This window comes from Mauremys mutica, chromosome 10 (genome assembly GCF_020497125.1).
Source record: "Mauremys mutica isolate MM-2020 ecotype Southern chromosome 10, ASM2049712v1, whole genome shotgun sequence".
In the NCBI taxonomy this organism is placed as follows: Eukaryota; Metazoa; Chordata; order Testudines; family Geoemydidae; genus Mauremys; species Mauremys mutica.
The window spans coordinates 11100781-11118850 of NC_059081.1; the positions used below are offsets into that span (position 1 = coordinate 11100781).

At 42.2% G+C, this 18070-nt stretch overlaps 1 protein-coding gene across 2 annotated transcripts in view; it reads right to left on the bottom strand.

The window, feature by feature from the left end:
• Window positions 1-15990, bottom strand: part of HACD2 (3-hydroxyacyl-CoA dehydratase 2) — a 43968-nt gene extending 27978 nt beyond the window's left edge. The window contains exons 1-3 of one of the 2 annotated variants that reach the window (XM_045031727.1): window positions 15759-15990; window positions 8379-8496; window positions 7901-7919 (exon numbers count right to left, since the gene is read on the bottom strand). In XM_045031727.1, coding sequence (XP_044887662.1) covers window positions 7901-7919; window positions 8379-8496; window positions 15759-15892 — 271 coding nt within the window. In that variant the 5' untranslated portion in view covers window positions 15893-15990. Of the gene's footprint in view, window positions 1-7900; window positions 7920-8378; window positions 8497-15514; window positions 15530-15758 lie in introns of those variants that run through there. The other variant, XM_045031728.1, reaches the window with a different exon arrangement.
• Between the last annotated feature and the right edge of the window lie 2080 nt (window positions 15991-18070).

Consider the following 18070-nt stretch of genomic DNA (forward strand, 5'->3'; position numbering starts at 1 on the left):
TGCGTTAGCACAGGTAAGAGCTGCATGTATACATTCAGGATACAATATGCATGGGGGGGTTATTAGAAAAAAGTATTGTCAGTAGTGAGCTAGGAATATAACAGTCTAAGCATTTTTCATCTGCATGCATGAGTGTGGTCAGTGTCAGGTGTAGCTGTACTGAATGGTGAAGGCAGTATTTAGCTCTGAGGTGTTTGTGAGATCTGTGGATTACTTTGAGGTGTGACAGCTGAGACTGATACAAGGAGATTGCTGTTTTGCACCCTTTGATGAGTGTGATGAAAGGGAAGAGGTGCATATGTCTCTTCAGGATGCAGTAGGCATCATTTCCTTGCAGACTATGTACGTTACATCAGTAGCAGGCCATAGGGATTTATTACAAAGGATATTGTCAGCAGTGAAGTGGACAATAAGCAGTTTTTAATGATGGTTAAGTGTATTCTCTATGGTATGTCTACATTTGAGCTAGAAAGTGTGATTCCCAGCTCACTCAGATGTATCCGTGCTAGCTCTCCTCAAGCTACCTTTATGAGTACAAACCCACCTCGACCCTCTTGGTACATCCTTGGACACTATCCCAAGCTACCATCTATGCTACCCTGGCTACACTGTTTTTATATAGAATTTTTTGCACCTCCAAGCTCAAATGTAGACATACCCTCAGGGGAAAGGCAGTTGTAAAAGACTATAGTAGTTCTTAAATTGTACGTGTGGTATTCTTTATGGGGAGTTGGTTAGGTGTGAGTCTATACCAGAATCTTGACCCTCCTGATTCTTATAGTGTCAAGGGCCAGTGTATGTGCATATTGAAGTATGTTGTGATAATTGGCTGGTTGCAGAGCTGCACTGTTACCCAGCATGTCCAAAAGTGGTGGATCATAGAACAACAACCTACAGTGAATGTTAGCTGCAAAATAAGCAGAGGTAGCTCTGACAAATAAGCAGTCGCGGACCAAGCAGCAGCAGCACCACCAGAATGTGGTGGAGACAATGTTGTCCTTTTTGGAAAGCCACATGTGCTCTCCAATGGTGCTGTGACATGGCGAATTCAGGCCATCATTATGATAAACCTGTCTAGCCCTCAATCTTTTGGGAGTAAGACCTTTAATGACTGATCAGGCAGAGGTCGACACTAGTATCCTCAACAGCTGCAGTGGAGCAGTATATCTCCAGTTGTCCTGGTCTCCTTGCTATTGGATTAAGATCTTGTCCCGTCAAGAATCTGTGTAGAAACTGGTGTGCAACGGTTCCTTCACATTAAAAGAATCCATGCAGACATCTTTTGTGGAACCACCGCCTACCACCACATACCTCAGTCCTTCAGAGACCAGCTAATGGCAATGGGAACAAGACTGTGATGTCTGGGAGCTCCTAGTCATAAACTGGCATGGAAGCTGCAGTTACAAGATGGTTGTTAAGAACTCAGATGAGGCAGGAGTGTGTTTTCGGCAAACTTTAACGGAGCAGTCCTTTTTAGGATTTGCTCTGTTCACCCTACATGGGGAAGGGAATAGAAAAGGTGCCCCAAACATAGCTTGCATCACACCTCCAGTCTGCATTACCACATCCAGAGGAATCATCTTGTAGTGGTTGAAATCAGCAAAGTCATTTCATCTAATTTGGGACCTGGAATGTCAAGACTCTTATGGACCAACCTAATACTGATTGTCCAGAGCATCTTACCACAATTGTGGCCCAAGAAATTATGCAATACGTCATCAATATCACTGCCCTGAGCAAGACTCAATGAGCAGGAGAGGGGGAGCTTAAGGAACAAGGGAGTTAATGTACCTTCTTTTGGAAAGGAAAACCTGAAGAAAAAATGTCCAACTCACAGCTGGATTTGACATCAAAACTGAACTTGTCAACCAACTTAACAAGCTCTCTCTCTATGCCTTATGTCTCTTTGATTGAAACTTGCAGTGAACCAACAGGCTACTGTTATTAGTGTGTATGCCCCAACACTTGATGCCAATGATGATGCCAAAGAAGAATTCTACACCAGCCTTGATCAAGTCTTCTTTGGTGTATCAGTGACAGATTGGTTCATCCTTCTTGGCAACTTTAATGACAGAGTCAGATAGGACTTGGCTAGGAAGGTGTAGGAAAGATCACTTCAAACGGCATCCTCCTCCTTTACCAAATGTGCAGAACATGAACTTGTTATCACTAACACCTTGTTCTGCCAGTAAAACAAATGCAGGACATCAAAACATCCACAATCCAAGCACTGGCATTTGATTGCCTATGTCATTGTCCAGGCCTGGGACTGCAGACATCTGCATTAATCATGCCATGACTGGAAGCGACGACTGCTGGACTGATCATCACCTCATCTGCTCGATCATGACCAGCAGACTAGCCCCTAAACAGCTTCAATGAAACGACGCAGACAGAAAATCAGTATAAAGACACTCAAAGATCCAAGAAAGCGGGACCTCTTCTGCCAATGCCTCAGCAAAAAACTGACAAATCTAAAGAGACAACCGGAATGTGTCAGCAGGGTTTCCCCCAAATCCAGCATCCTCAATGTCTGCGAAGACACACTAGAGTTCTCTGACAGGAAACACCAGGACTGATTTGATGATAATGATAGGAAGATACAACACTTGACTGATCACAAACAACAACTTTTGTGTCTGCCAGAACATCAACTCTGTGCAAAAGAAGCCAGCTCACCAACAAGCAAAGGCACAGGTCTGAAAGATTCGTGACATAAAGAACAGAAACCCATGATATGTGTGGCTTCCTTAATGCCATTAAAACCATTTATGGCCTATGCATTTGGAGGGCAACCTCCTGAGATCTAAGGATGGAAGGGAGTTCTTCAAAGAAACTGAAGCCATCAATCACACTGGAAGGAACACTCCGAAGATTTCCTCAATAGTGACTCTGCGGTTGACAGTTTCTTCACCTTCATCCCACAATATCTGATCAGAGGTGAACTTGGAATACCTCCAATCCTGGAAGAAGTGTGCAGCGCTAGTAAGCAGATGAAGAACAAAAAGGCATCTGGAGTTGATGGAATCACTGCAGAAATGTACAAGCAAGAGAGAAAGGAACTCACCTTACAGCTACACACTTTTGTTCTCAAAATATGGAACCATGAGAAAATCCCAAATGAACTTAGAAATGCTATGACTCTGACAATTTTCAAGAAAGGAGATAAATCTGACAGTGGAAATTATAGAGGAATTTCTCTGGTAGCAGCTGTAGGAAAGGTCCTCACAAGACTTCTCCTGAATCATCATCTTCCATTTGCCAAAGACTTTCTTTCTGAATCTCAGTGTGAGTTTAGACCATCTAGAGGCATTATTGACATGATCTTCACTGGTCGCCAGCTGCAGAAAAAACGTAGAGAACACCACCAAGCACTATACTTGGCGTTCATCAACCAGACAAAGCCTTTGGCCTGGTCCACACTGGGGGGCAGTGTCGAGGTAAGATACGCAACTTCAGCTACGGGAATACCGTAGATGAAGTCGAAGTATCTTATCCCGACTTACCTCCCGTCCTCACTGCTCGGGATCGACGTCCGCGGCTCCCCCATCGACTCCGCTACCGCCACTTGCTCCGGTGGAGTTCCGGAGTCAACGGGAGTGCGTTCGGGGATCGATATATCACGTCTAGATGAGACACAATATATCGATCCCCGCAAAATCGATCGCTACCCGCTGATTCGGCGGGTAGTCTGGACGTACCCTTTGACTCCACTAATATGGAAGCATTGTGGAAAATCCTTCTGAAGTATGGATGTTCACCAAAATTTGTCACCACTCTTCATCTCCTTCACAATGACATGCAAGTGGTGATCTTCTGTAATGGACCTACTATGGCTCCTTTAGGGTTAAGACAGACATCAAGCAGGGCTGTCTCATTGCCCTGAAGCTCTTCTCCATCTTCCTTGCTGCAATGCTCTATATTTGATCACTGATAAGATTCTAGTCAGAGTGCAGATAATCTACCGAAAGGATGGCAACCTGGTTCAACCTTGGCCGCTTCCTATCCAGAATCAAAACATTGCCAACTTCAGTCGTCGAGCTTCAGTATGCTAACGACGCCATAGTGTGTATTCACCCGGAAACAGATCTTCAGTCGTCAAGTTTCAGTATGCTAACAACGCCATAGTGTGTGTTTACCCGGAAACAGATCTTCAGGCGATTATGAATATCTTTGCTGAAGCATATCAGAAAACGGGACTGACACTTAACACCCAGAAAACAAAGGTCCTCCATCAGCAAGCTCCTGGAGCACAATTTCCAGCCCCAGCAATATAGATCTATGGTAACTTTCTAGTGAATGTTGTTCACTTCTCATAACTTGGAGGCCAGGTCACCTCTCATAGACTGCAGACGTTGATGAAGAAATCCAGTGCAAATGTGCAAGCCAAGCTATGGTCATCTGAGAAAGAGGCTGTTTGAAGATTGCAACATCAGAACCAAAACAAAACTCATAAAGCTGTTGTGATACCACCCTACTGTGTGGGACTGAAATGTGGACAACAGACAGGAGACATCTTAAGGTACTGAAGTAGTATCATCAATGCTGTATGCATAAGATTCTCTGAATCAAATGGGACAATAGACACACTAATATAATGTCCTCTCCCAAGCCAATATTACGAGCATGGAAACTATGATTATTTATCATCAACATTGCTGGGCATGCCATGTTGTCTGGATGCCTGATTCCAGACTGCCAAAACAAAAACTTGTCTACTCTCAATTCAGCCAAGGCAAATTCACTAGAGAAGAGCAGAAAAAGTGCTACAGGGATGTCCTCAAGGCTAATATGAGAAAATGCAATATTGACATCAACTCATAGGAACATATAACTGGGGGAAGACATAGCTCAGTGGTTTGAGCATTAGCCTGCTAAACCCAAGGTTGTGAGTTTAATCCTTGAGGGAACCATTTAGGGAACTGCAGTAAAAATCTGTCTGGGGATTGGTCCCTTCCAACCCTGATATTCTATGAACTGTGGGACACTAAGGCTAAGTGATTTGTCATGGGTATTTTTTTATTTAAAATCACAGATAAGGCATGCAAAATAAACAAGAAAATCATGGAAATGTAGACATAGTAATGCACTTTTCATTGAATAAAAATCAATTTTTTAAAAATTGATATTGAAATTGTTTTTTGATAAAACGCTTATTGAGAAAAACTATGTAAAGATAGTTTTAATTAAGATACATTATAGCTCAAAGATATCTCATCATGGAATAGGGATTATAAATTCTAATTCTATAGTATGAGACAACATATTCATGTAATGTTTAAGAAAAAAGTTTTGTAAACGAGTTCCAATAGTTCATGGATTAGGGACCCAATCTTATGGGGCTCCAGGGGCTTCTGTATAGATTATTTAGGTTAATCCAGGGATAAGCAACCTATGGCATGTGTGCCAAAGGCGGCACGCGAGATGATTTTCAGTGGCACTTACAGTGCCGAGGTCCTGACCACCGGTCTGGGGGGGGCTCGGCATTTTAATTTAATTTTAAATGAAGCTTCTTAAACATTTTTTAAAAACCTTATTTACCTTACATACAACAATAGTTTAGTTATATATTATAGACTTATAGAAAGAGACCTTCTAAAAACATTAAAATGTATTGCTGGCACATGAAACCTTAAATTAGAGTGAATAAATGAAGATTCGGCACACCACTTCTGAAAGGTTGCCGACCCCTGTTATAGACTTATAGAAAGACCTTCTAAAAATATTAAAAATGTATTACTGGCATGCAAAACCTTACAGTGAATAAGACTCAGCACATCACTTCTGAAAGGTTGCTGACTCCTGGGTTAATCTTTCTAGCTACCCAATGGGACTCAGTGCTCAGTCTAGAAGATACCATCAGAGATGTTTAGTTTTGCAGTTCTCAAACACTTTTGTGTCTCCAGAGATAACGTGCTTGTTAATATACTTGGGGTATACTGGCAGAGCTGGGAGTGCAGGGAATGGGGTGTAGTGTCAGATGTGGGGTGCAAGGTGCAAGGAAGGCTGGGGTGCACTGGCAGAGCAGGGAATGCCATGCCTCCTTCATCTGAGTTCCCAAACTTTTTCACATCCTCTATCACCCATCCCCATTACCCTACTCCCCTTGCTGTAACCTCAAACTCCTCTTCCTCTTTCTCCTCATTCCTCCCCCGCAAATACCTCTCCCCTCCCACTAAGCATTCACATGTCTAATTTCTCCCCAAATACTTTGATTATATTCTCGCCAAAATGAAATGCCACCCGTTACTCACAAATTGCAGCAATCTCCAGCCATTCAGTCCAAGATTCTTTTTGCCTTAGGCTGCGTCTACCCTAAGAATTTACTTTGGTACAGCTGTCTCTCTCATGGGGGTGAAAAATCCACACCTCTGAGGTGCAGCTATACTGACTTAACCCCCGGTGTAGATAATGATAGGCCAATGGAAGAATTCTTCCATTGATCTAGCTACCATCTCTCAGGAAGGTGCAGCAGCGTCACTGTAGCGTCTTAAGTGTAGATATACCCTTGGATGGAGGTTTGGGAATAATTTATTCTTAGATATGTTAATTGAAGTGTGTGTTCATAGCCATTGAGAGGTCTGTCATCTCAGATGTCAAATTCAGTCATCAGTACCTCTCACTTTAACAGTACAAAGCAGCAGAAGGAACCAGGTTTTGGACTACTAATGTTACCCCGCGCTCCCACGTGGCACATTGAATTTCAAAGCAATCTGGGGAATTGTTAGGATTTTGCAACACTTATGAGAGTTGAATTTAAAGCATATAAAATGGCAGGAATGAAAACACTCTACCAGGTTTTCTGTGTGGGTGAATGCATAGTGTGAAGAAAAAAAATAAATAAAAGATTTTCCTAAATACTGTTCTTAATTTGGGTCCTCCAAAGATTTAGTGGGTGCCATATACTACCTTGGGTAAAACTTGACAGATTCACACAATTTTGACCCACATAACATCAATAGTTTGAGCTCTAGCTCTGGGCAAAAAAAGCCCACCTAGAAGCTTTTTTAAATAGTGCTATTTTTGGGGAGAGGTTATATCTTTGGAACCCCTTGATCAACTTACTCCAGATTTGGCTGTCTAACCCCATGTGGCATTCTCCTGAAATGCACCAAATTTCAAAGAAATCCAATTAAGCATGTCAGTTTTAGAGGACTTAGAAAGCTCCTCCTTTTAAACAGATGTATTGACGTAACCTTTCCCTATAGTGATAGTCCTGTGCCACTATAACAACAGAACATTGGGTCAAATCGGATCTAAAATACATGGAGTTTTATATTCTATTGGAATTTACCTCCCAGTTCGGAGATAACCAATTGTAGCTAAATACCAGAAAACTCCAAAAAAGTCTAGATACATTCTAAAAAGATAGTGTGTCTTCACTCTGTTTTGGATCATGTACTAGAAGTCAAGGATTACAATTACCCTCACAGTCATCTGATATTTTAGCTTCCTAGATAAAGGAGGATTTTTTGGGAAAGGAAGAGTGATACAAAGAATCATAAAGATGGGTAAATTAAGGAAATGACTGCAATGTTCTGTACTGCATTTATAAAGCACTTCAAGATTCACTGACAATGAAAGGCTATATAAGTGTTCATTAAGTGATTATCTCTCTTTGTATTATTTACTTTTAGTTTGGCCACATTTTAAAACATTTAAAATTAAGATTTCTCTAAAGTTCTTTGTCAACTAGAATTAACATTTACCAAATAATAATTTAGTAAGAGACAACTGAAATTAATTCTACTACATTTATACAGAAGCCAGGGAAGCTATGCAAGAATGAAACTGGGAATTTACTCCATAATATCAGTAACAAACTAAATGATGATTGTTTTAAATAAAATCAAAACAGCATTTTTTCCATGAGAAACAGAAAATTCAATTCCAAGCTTACCAAATGCACAATGTAGAATCTAGAACAAAAAGAAAATTCAAATCAATAGAGACACTTTATGTTTAATCATTTTTAAAACAGTTAGCTTTATCAGAACAGTATCCACTAACACTACAATAACTGGTAATCTTTCAAAATTCCCACTACTTGCTGCAGTTTTCAAGTGTCAACATCGAGTTTTTCAGAAAAATACTGGGCATAAAATTTCAGCTTTGATGCTGTCCATCTCTGTAGAGCAGAGCAAGTTCTGTTACTTTATCGTTAACCCATCTGTAAAATAGGGATAAAAACCTATCTCACAAAGGCATGAGACTTATTTCATTAATATTTGTAAAGCGCACTGAAAATAAATAGTGCTAATTATTATTAGATAATTCAAAATGAAGTGATGTTTAACAATGGTTTGTCACTTTGTCTCACCTAACACTCATGTAGTTGTCAGCAACATTTAATAAAAAAAAAAAAAATCTACACCTACCTCAAGCAGAGCTCCAGTTTGGAAGAATTTCAAGGGCTTTTCTATTGAGTAGTAAAGACTATGGTAGCTACCCTTAGTCAGATATGCTCGGATTATACCAACTGCTATAACAAGCCATCTGGAAAAAGAGAAGAAAAGACTGAAGATAAGGGGATATTAAATTGAGCACGTATACTGAGAATGAACAAAGCTAAAGTTACCCTCTGACCTAGAAAAATAGTTTTCCATCCTTATCTGCTAGGTTTCAGTTAACAGTCATTCAACAATCCTGCACAATGTCAACAGTTGGCCAAAATCCTGAAACCCTGCAAAGACTTCAAAGCTTGAATGTGTACAAACCATCACGTTTAAGAGTTAAGTCTTATGCACTTTTTGAATGTCTTACAGTACTGAGCATACAAAAATATGTTTTACCATGGTAAAAACAAAAACTATCCCTTAATAACCTATGCTTAATCATAATTTAGTTATTGAGGGGTGTTCATGCCATTAAAATTAACATTGTCTTCAAGATTACATAATAGACCCCTTTTGGAGGGTTTAATTACTTGGTAATTATCAAGCAGCCAAACAATCAATATTTACTGGTGTTCAGAGCTCTTACAATACTATAGCTTTATGAAGCCTACCATATAAATAGGAAATTAAATTTTAAGAGACATTAATTTTTGGGTTGTGATTCAATGTAATCTTCCCCATTCATCATAAGCCTCCCCATTCAATGTACATGACAGCCTGTCAGTCTTCATTTTTAATTTCTTAAAATTTCTTCATTAACTGCTACAGGTAAGGAAGTTTCTCTAAGTAAACTGAACCTGGTGAGTAAAGTCTTCAGCACAGGAAAGGACCCGCATCATATTAAATTTAAAAAAAAACCAACAAAAACAAATGGCGGATAAAAGATGCACATAGTACAATACTATCACATATCTTTCTCAATAATATGGACAAAGTAATGCAATATTTTTAATAGTCCAAGAAAGACTATTATGGTACCATAGACATGAATCCATAGTTAAGGTTACAACCAGGATTGCATCATAAACCCCAATTTTAATTCACCTATAGCTTGTTAGGAAAATTGCCAAGTTTACTCTAAAGACAAAGGATAGCTTTTCTGTAAGATCTGAAATTGGTTAAATTGTTTGTTATAAGTCATTAACTTTCCCTGATTTGAAATTTTGATCAGAGTGTAATGTTTCATTGGGTCCCTCAGACAGACATTCAATAAGCCTGCAGAGAGCCTATGCTCTGCAGGACAGCAAGGGACATCGATACTAGGAACTCAAGTTTCAGGGCAGTGTGAACTCAGCAGAAAGCAAGGATCCTGGGGAGTTCAGTTCCGCAGCGCTGGGAGATGTATGAGAAGCCATGAGCTGGCCCAACAGCTTTATAAATAACGCTGTTAACAGACAAAAACACAGTGAATTTTAATTTAAGATTGATTGTTGCAGGATGGGAAGAAGAAAGCAGTGTTACAGGCCTGGTCAACATAGCTACATCGCTCAGAGATATGAAAAATCCAGACTCCTGAGCGACATAGCTAAGCCAACCTAACCTCCAGTGTAGACAGCACTAGGTTGACAGAAAAATTATTTCATCAACCTAGCTACTGCCTGTAGAGAGATGGATTACCTACACCAGTGGGAGAACCTCTCCTGTCAGCATAGGTATATTGTCTACACTGAAGCGCTGCAGCTGTGCTGCTGTAGTGTTTCAAGTGTAGACAAGCCCTTAGTTGACAGACTGAAGCTATGTGTGCAGATAAGCGTAGTGCTGATATAGCTTTTTGAGTACGTAATATGATTTTTCACATGGAAAGGTACTGAAGACATTGCATGAACTGTGAGTGTATTTCAATATTTTTTTCTACTATCCTTGTTTATTTCCAATGTATTAAAGGTTAAGAGGTTTTTTTTTGCCCTTAAATGTTATGTTATTGTGTACATACATCATTCCAACTTCAATGGTAAACATCAACCTTTTCTTTTTTTGTTTAAACTTTATTTTTAATGTTTTAAACACAGGCTTTTCAATACCCAAATAAAAGAATGTTGAGGCCAAAAATGTGTACAGAGTAGCATTTACTGATGCAATTAAAAAAGCTATTTTACTTCCATCTCCACTATTTCTAGAAAATGGGAACAATGCCTTGATAAACTAAGTATTTACTATATGTAAAGAGTTGTCATTTAGCTATTCAAAAGACTGCTATTTGAAATATGCCAGGATGTTACAGTAATACCAGTAAGATTATCCTCTGCAACACACAAGGATTCCCTTTGAAACTAGATTGTCAGAAAGTTGATATTGTCTTGTTTATACCTGCGAGTGCCTGTTTCTCTCGTCCTTCAGGTTTGTTGAGAAATTGAGCTAAAGCTCCAGGTTATGCGTGGTGGCACAACAACAGATTCCCCTGCAGCAGACACAGACTCCATCCACATCAAGCAACTGGTAAAGTACATGGGGTTCTAAAGTAGCTCCATCCCTTTTCCTGCCTTTCTCTCTCTCCTCTGTTGGATGGCTGATTTTAGAAATACTGTGAGGTACAATGATTTCAATGACAGTCTCTTTTAATTATAAAATGACTATATTTTAAAATGCATTTAGTGCTGAAAGCAGTAATCCAGCCAAAATTTAATGCTTCTCTTTTTAAGGACTTAATATTTCTGTCCTCAACTTCCTTTCATCCCACACAGATCTTATGCTGTGCCTAAGCTTCTCATTTGACTGCTCCTTTTATCTTCCTTTCCCATTCAATGATAGGTGCTATCCTTTGTAAACATGCAAAAGCCTCAAAATTGATGTATTCCAAGTTCTGTTTAGCCACTGAACTGGTACAGTATAGATAGCAACCTTGTAAGCTTCCCCGTTATGCCTCAACACCGACTTGAAGGGCCCCCCACCTTAAAGGCTGAGAAAAGTTCATGATTAATGTCAACCCAATACACTGCCTCCCATGGCCACTCATGTGACACCTAATGCAAGGATAGGTTTTGTTGATCTGGACATCCATTCAGTAGGAAATAGATTAAGACCACCAAATCATTTAAGATAACACAAAAACAGTGAAAGATGGCTGCAACCACTGATATGTTTTGGATTCCAACCAGACAGCTGAACGGCTCTATGCTCTGTTTTTGATATCTAGTTTTTAAAGAACTTCTGAGGCCTCATGGTGAGCTCTTATTTAAAAATGGTTTTATATAACTTTTGGTGGCCTTTTCCTTCACACAGGGCTTATTTGGTGTGGGAGGAAGGCATGAATAGGGACTTCAGCATGTAAACAGGATCTTTATTATATTCAGAGTTCATCTGCTCCTGCTGTTTATTCCTGACCTAAACTCAAATAGAAGATACAGCTGGGGGGAGGAGGAGGGATCTGGAGGGTTCCCAGCAGCTCCAGTTCCTGGCATGCTCTGAAGAAAGGAGGCCATGTGCAGGAAACTCCATACAAGCCCAGGACCCAGCATCAGGCTCTCTCCCCCTCTGGATCTCTGGGAGGGCAGGGGGTAGAAGTGTCTGGGCTCAAGGGGGCCCTGTATCTGGGCTCTGGGGTTTGTGTGGGTGTCTGGGTTGGGGGGAGCACCCTATGACTGGGCTCTGAGGGGAAGGGGTGTGTGTATCTGGCCCCCTGGCTGGGATAGTTGTTGACAGGTATTTTGAAATAAATTACCAAAATAATTGACACTGGCATGATCATATTGTGTTATTTTAAAATTCTTCATATTTTATTTGTTAAAATATTGCGTGCAGACTTTAATTTTTTGGCGCAGAATTCCTCCAGGAGTAGAAGAGCAAGCATGGCACTTTACCAAACAAAACAGTGATAGTCTCTCTCATGAAGAGCTTAAAATGGAAGTTGCTCCTTTATCCCTCATATGCCCACAAAACTGTACCCACATCTAAAAAAATTATTACTGGCATTCTTTAGAACAACTCAACAGCCATTTTTAGGAAAAACTTTTTTATGTTGTAATATTCAGTTACAAAACAAAATTAAAACATAGCAGGTTCTTCTCTATTGTGTGGGGTTTGTCTGTCTGCCACAAGAGACCATCAGGTCATATTTGGACTGAAATTTGATATATAAACAATTATTTAGAAAACCTCAACCTATAGAAATGTTTCTGCAATTCCTTCCTCCCCACCCTCCAAAATGTTTTGGGAATCAAATAATGCAGCATTGTGTTGATGTAGGAGAATGTGAAAACAAAATTAGACACTGACTATAAATAAACCTTAAAGGGAACTAATCTATGGTCACTGTCTAAGTCAGGGGTGGCGAACCTACGGCCCACAGGCTGGATCCAGCCTGTTAGTTAATTTCATCCAGTCTGCTGCCGGGAGAATCCCTGAGCATCTGTGCCACCCTGGGTGAGTGGCCTGCGATTGATTTTTTATTTTTTTTTCCTGTCGGTCAACAGTCCGTGACACAAAAAAGGTTCCCCACCCCTTGTCTACGTTCAGAGAAATACAAAACAAACATGAAAATCAAAAGCAATAAAAATCAAGTTTTGATCACCACTCATTCTGTTCTAATAAAAGATTTTACTAACAGATAACATAACTTCAAAAACATTCAACTCGTATCCCTTTAATACATATGTAATTACGAAGTTTGAAATAACTCCATAAAAAAATTAAAACTATCTACCTTGAGTACTTATATAGCCCTCCCCCCCTCCACTATCTGAGCACCTCACAATCTTTATGATAGTCATAGCCATAACACCCTCCTGTGAGGTAGACAAGGACTATTATACTCATTTTCAGATGGGGGAAACTGAGGAACAGAGACTTGCCCAAGGTCACACAGGAACTCTATCTGGGGACTTGGTTTTAATTGCAAATTCTAAGCTAGTGCCCTTTCCACTGGGACCATGCTTCTTCATCCCATTGCCACAAGCTTCTCCAAAGCAAAAACAGCCCACCTGAAATTTTGCAGGCCACACCTCATGAGAGTGCAGTTTTCTGGAAAGTTGGGCAAAAAAAAAAAAAAATAAAAAAAAAAAATCAGAAAACGAGGTAATAACAAGTGATAAATTATATGGCGGCAGGGAACTGTCTGGATCATTTCGTTATTTACTTCCCCGCTTGTGTGTTTGTTTTTTAAGGTGTAGATTTTTCACAAAGAAAGTAGTTGTTGCATTTAAATAAAGTTTGTGTGTATGTGAATGTAACAACTTTGCATTTCTACAAAATTCATCAGAGGATCTCAAAGCACTTTACAAACAAATGAAGTTCACAGCAGCCCCGTGATTCAGGCAAGTGTTTTTGCATCTGTAAAATGGGGAGTAACAAGCTCAGAGAGTTAATTTAGCTAAAGTCATATAGGAACATCACAGCAAGATGGAAAGCAAACCAGAGCTGCTGACTTCCAGCTGTGTATTTTATTTACTGCTCATGTAATTACACATTTATGAAACAAACAGTTTAATCATACCAGAAAGGAAGACAGAGATTTTTCTGTCCTTTAGATAATCACAGTTTATATCATAAATGTGCATACATTAAAATTTCACAATAGATTTATTCTCATGCATAGCTTTGTATGCCTCATGTGGGTTGGACCATCTTGTAGTACAGGGATGCCTAAGGGAAAGTAAAATCATCCAGCAAGTTGAAATCCACCAGCTTCACCATCAGTGATGTGTGCTGACATGAGACTATTTTAATAAAGATTTAAAAATAAGCATTGCACTCTGTGTCCTGCTGAAACATGTAACAAGAGAAGTTTCATCACAAGAGGGAGGGACTTGAAACCTCATGAGCACTAATCATAAATGAGGGCATCTTCCTCCAAAGGAACAAGACCAGTCAGATTTGTTTGCCCAGCACCACATCGACCAAGTCTCAGTTATCTGGAAGATGCCTTCATTTAGGGTTCATTTTAAGGCTCCCTCCCCAAGTCCCTCCTCCTTGCAAAAGAAGATTTTCACTCCATATATGTTCCAGCAAGACCCTAAAATTGCTTTAAAAAAGGAAGGTCTCACTCAATTTGGCCCAGTATGACAGTCACCAGTCATCACTTATTTATTATTTTTGAGACTCCAAGTCCAGACGGGACCATTGTGATAAGCTAGTCCAGTGGTTTTCAGAGTTCAAGTCACAACCCAGTACCGTGCCGTGGAATCTAAGGCACTGGGTTGCCTTGCTCAGGACCCAGAGACCCTGGTGGGCAGCCAGTAAAAACTAGTAGTCCCTACCTAGAAGTGGCCAGCAGCAGCTACAGCTCATAGGCAGGGGGGCCACCGGGATCCGCATGCTCTTCCCAACCCCAAGCACCATCACAGAATATCAGGGTTGGAAGGGACCTCAGGAGATCATCTAATCCAACCCCCTGCTCGAAGCAGGACCAAGCCCCAGATAAGATTTTGAATGGTGCCCTCAAGGATTGAGTTCACAACCCTGGGTTTAGCAGGCCTATGCTCAAACCACTGAGCTACCCCTCCCCTAGTCAATGGGAGCTGGGGGGTAGGGTAGGGTGGGGTGGGAGGTGCTTCCAGGCAAGAGCTCTGCAGAGCTGCTTGCACGCCTCCACCTAGGATCTGGACCTGCGGGTTGCTTCTGGGGCGCAGCGCTGTCTGCGGTGCCAGAACAGGCAGGAAGCCTGCCTCTGCACCCCGGCTGCACCGCTGACCAGGAGCCGCCAGAGGTAAGCCCACACCCCAATCCCCTGCCCCAGCCTGGAGCCCCCCCAGATCCCCCTCTTGCACCTCAAGTCCCTCATCCCCAGACCCACCCCAGAGCCTGCACCCCCAGCCCAGAACCCTCACCCCCCTCCTGCACCCCAACCTCCTGCCCCAGCCCTGAGCCCCCTCCTGCACCCCAACCCCCTCATCCCCAGCTCTCATTGGGTCAGGGGCATCAACAGTTTTCTTCAGTTGGGTGGCCAGAAAAAAAGTGTGAAAGCCACTGATGACACAGGCCACAGAACACCCCTAAAATAATTCCTAGAGCAGATCTTTTAGGAGAAATCCAGTATCTTGACTTTAAAAATGGTCAGGGATGAAGACACACACCCCCCCCTCCTATCGGGGCGGATTTGGCTGAACCTGGGAACAGCTTCTCCTCCCGACGGAAGGGCGGTTTCTAGAGGTGGGGCGAGGAAGGCGGACACTTGCTCTCCCTACCTGGGCGCGGAAACCCGCCCCTCAGCCAAGCCTTGCAGCCGCTCGAGAGCAGCAGCAGCCCCCAGGAGAGCTTAGGCGGGACCCGGCGGGCGAAGGCTGGTGCCCCGGGGCCGGGCCAGGCGAGGCAGGTGGAGGAGGGGGCCGGGTCCCTGGGCTGCTACCGGGCTCACGTGGGGAGGAGGTTGGCGTCCCCGGCTAGCGCGGGACCCTGCCGAGAGAGTAGGCGAGCCCCGCCCCGGCTTACCCCGCCGTCATCACCACATTGTAAATGACCAGATAGGTCGTAGCCAGGGCGCCCGGGCCCTTCCTCCGCCGGGGCTGCTGGCTCCCGTAGCCGTTATCCGCCCGGCCAGCGCCGCCGCTCCCAGACGCCGCCATGTTTGTCGCCCTGCCCAGTAACTGCCGGCTGCGCGGCCCCGCCTCCTCTCAGCCCGCCCGGGCGGGGCCCTGCGCGCTGAGGCGCCCGCCGCCCGCTTGGACCAGGGCGGAGCTGGTCTCCGTTCCCGCCAAGCCGGGGGCGGGAGCGGCGCTCTGGTGTCAAATGAGAGACTCGCGCGGCCCCCCCGTCGCACAGCGCCTGTGAGGGGAGAAACTCCCCCTCAGAGCAGCCTGCGGCCCCGAGCATTTAAAAATCATCACCCCTCCCCTCGCATCTTAATGCTATTTTAATACACGGGGGTTCTTTGTATTTGCTTTCAGATTTAGCCGTGGTAAGTTTCATGGTTTAAGCTTTTCTCTGCAACCCCGTGGGCCGGACACGTAACTCTTTTTAAAGGAAAGTTGAGCTGTTTATGCAGGCACATTGCTCCATGGATTGGGGCTTTAAGAAAAACATCAAATATGACCAGATTCGGCAAGAGCTGGAAACTGTGATGCTTTGTCGTTATAGAGTATTCAGCTGAGAACCCCCAGCGCATTGCACGGGTGGAGAAAGATGGTGTTAGCTTTGTACCTGAGAAGATGGATGATGAAATCCTGGTCCTATTCAAGTCCGTTGCAAAAGTCCTGATTTGAACGGGGCCAGAGTGGCTAAAGTGACTTGCATCCCAGTTACACAGCAAGTCAAGGGCAGAGTTGGGACTAGAGTCTAGGTTGCCCCAGTCCCAGTCCTCTAACCACTCATGACAGCCTGATCTATGGGCAGAACCCACATTTACCTGCATCTGGGTTTGGAGCAGGTGCTCGTGTGGATCTGCTTGAGAGACCAGTAGGGGACTGAAATGTGGATTAAGGAATAAAATGCACAGTGAGTTATTTTATTTAAAAAAATTATAATCCATTGATTCAATAGAATATGATATGACTTTTTAATGCAATTTTTTAAAATACAAGGTAAAATCTCTCTTCTTGATCTCACTCCACAACTTTCAGTGGCTTGTTAGACCCAGGTATAACTAGAGCTAGTATAACTAGATGTTTTATGTTGCCAGATTATTTTTTAATTTACGAAGTACAGCAATGAAGGGAGGAAATTAAATCCTTTCTTTTACTGAAATTATAAATATTCTATGAAGTTACTTCAGTCTCCCACTGTAGTTCTCACTTTATCTTCTATGCTACAGGGCTTTATAGTGTGGCTGGCTTTACAAGGATATGAGGAAATTAGTGTCTACACTATGGATACATGCACACACACATGACATTGTCTCATAGATACAGCATGAGCAAAGTCCAAATTTTGCTTTCACATAAACAAATACAACTCCCACTGAATTCAGTGCATTATGTGCATATATCTAAAGTGAATTTGGCTCAAGGACCTTAAAGACAATTTACAATAAAACAGTTTTTAAGGCAATATTTATAGCATGGATTCTTTAACTAAATATGTAAAGAAATTTCAGTGAGGTCTAGGAATAAGGTTCTGTTGGGTCATTAATGGTTTAGGCCAGTGGTTTTCAACCTAAGGTCCATGGAGGTCTGCAGACTATGTCTAAGGGGTCTGTGAAATGTTGTTGTTGCCATAGAACAGTGATTTTCAACTGTGGTCCACCAATCCCAGGGTGTCCACAGACTACGTCTAAGATTTCCAAAGGGGTCTGCACCTCCCTTTCAATTTTTTTAGGTATCTGCAAATGAAAAAAGGTTGAAAACTATTGGTGTAGGCAAATGTCTTTCAGAGTGCTTTCTTTTTTGTCCCTATGGTTTCAGAGGGTGAAATTCACTAAAGACTGGAGAACTGTACCACTTAAGCCCTGTGATATCTTCTCTGTGGGCAAGCAGGGGTGGGTTGGCCATACAGTGGAGTCTTTGCACGGGAGTAGCAGAAGGCAGTGGCTACTATTCCAGCCTTCAGGCTTTTTTTATGCTTTAAGTGAGGAGAGATGAACTTGAGGCAAAAGAAATAGAAGCAGATGTAAAGTGAACCAGTCTGTGCAAGGAACAGTGTCTTGAGAGCATGAGGCATCAGCTGTACTGTTGGAGATAGATGCATCAGCAGAAACCTCATCTAGAACTCCAATCCTGCAAATGTTTACCTTTAAGTAAATGAGTAGTCTCCGACTTCAATGAATAAAGTTAAGCACATGCATAAGTCTGTTTAGGCTCTGATTCTTC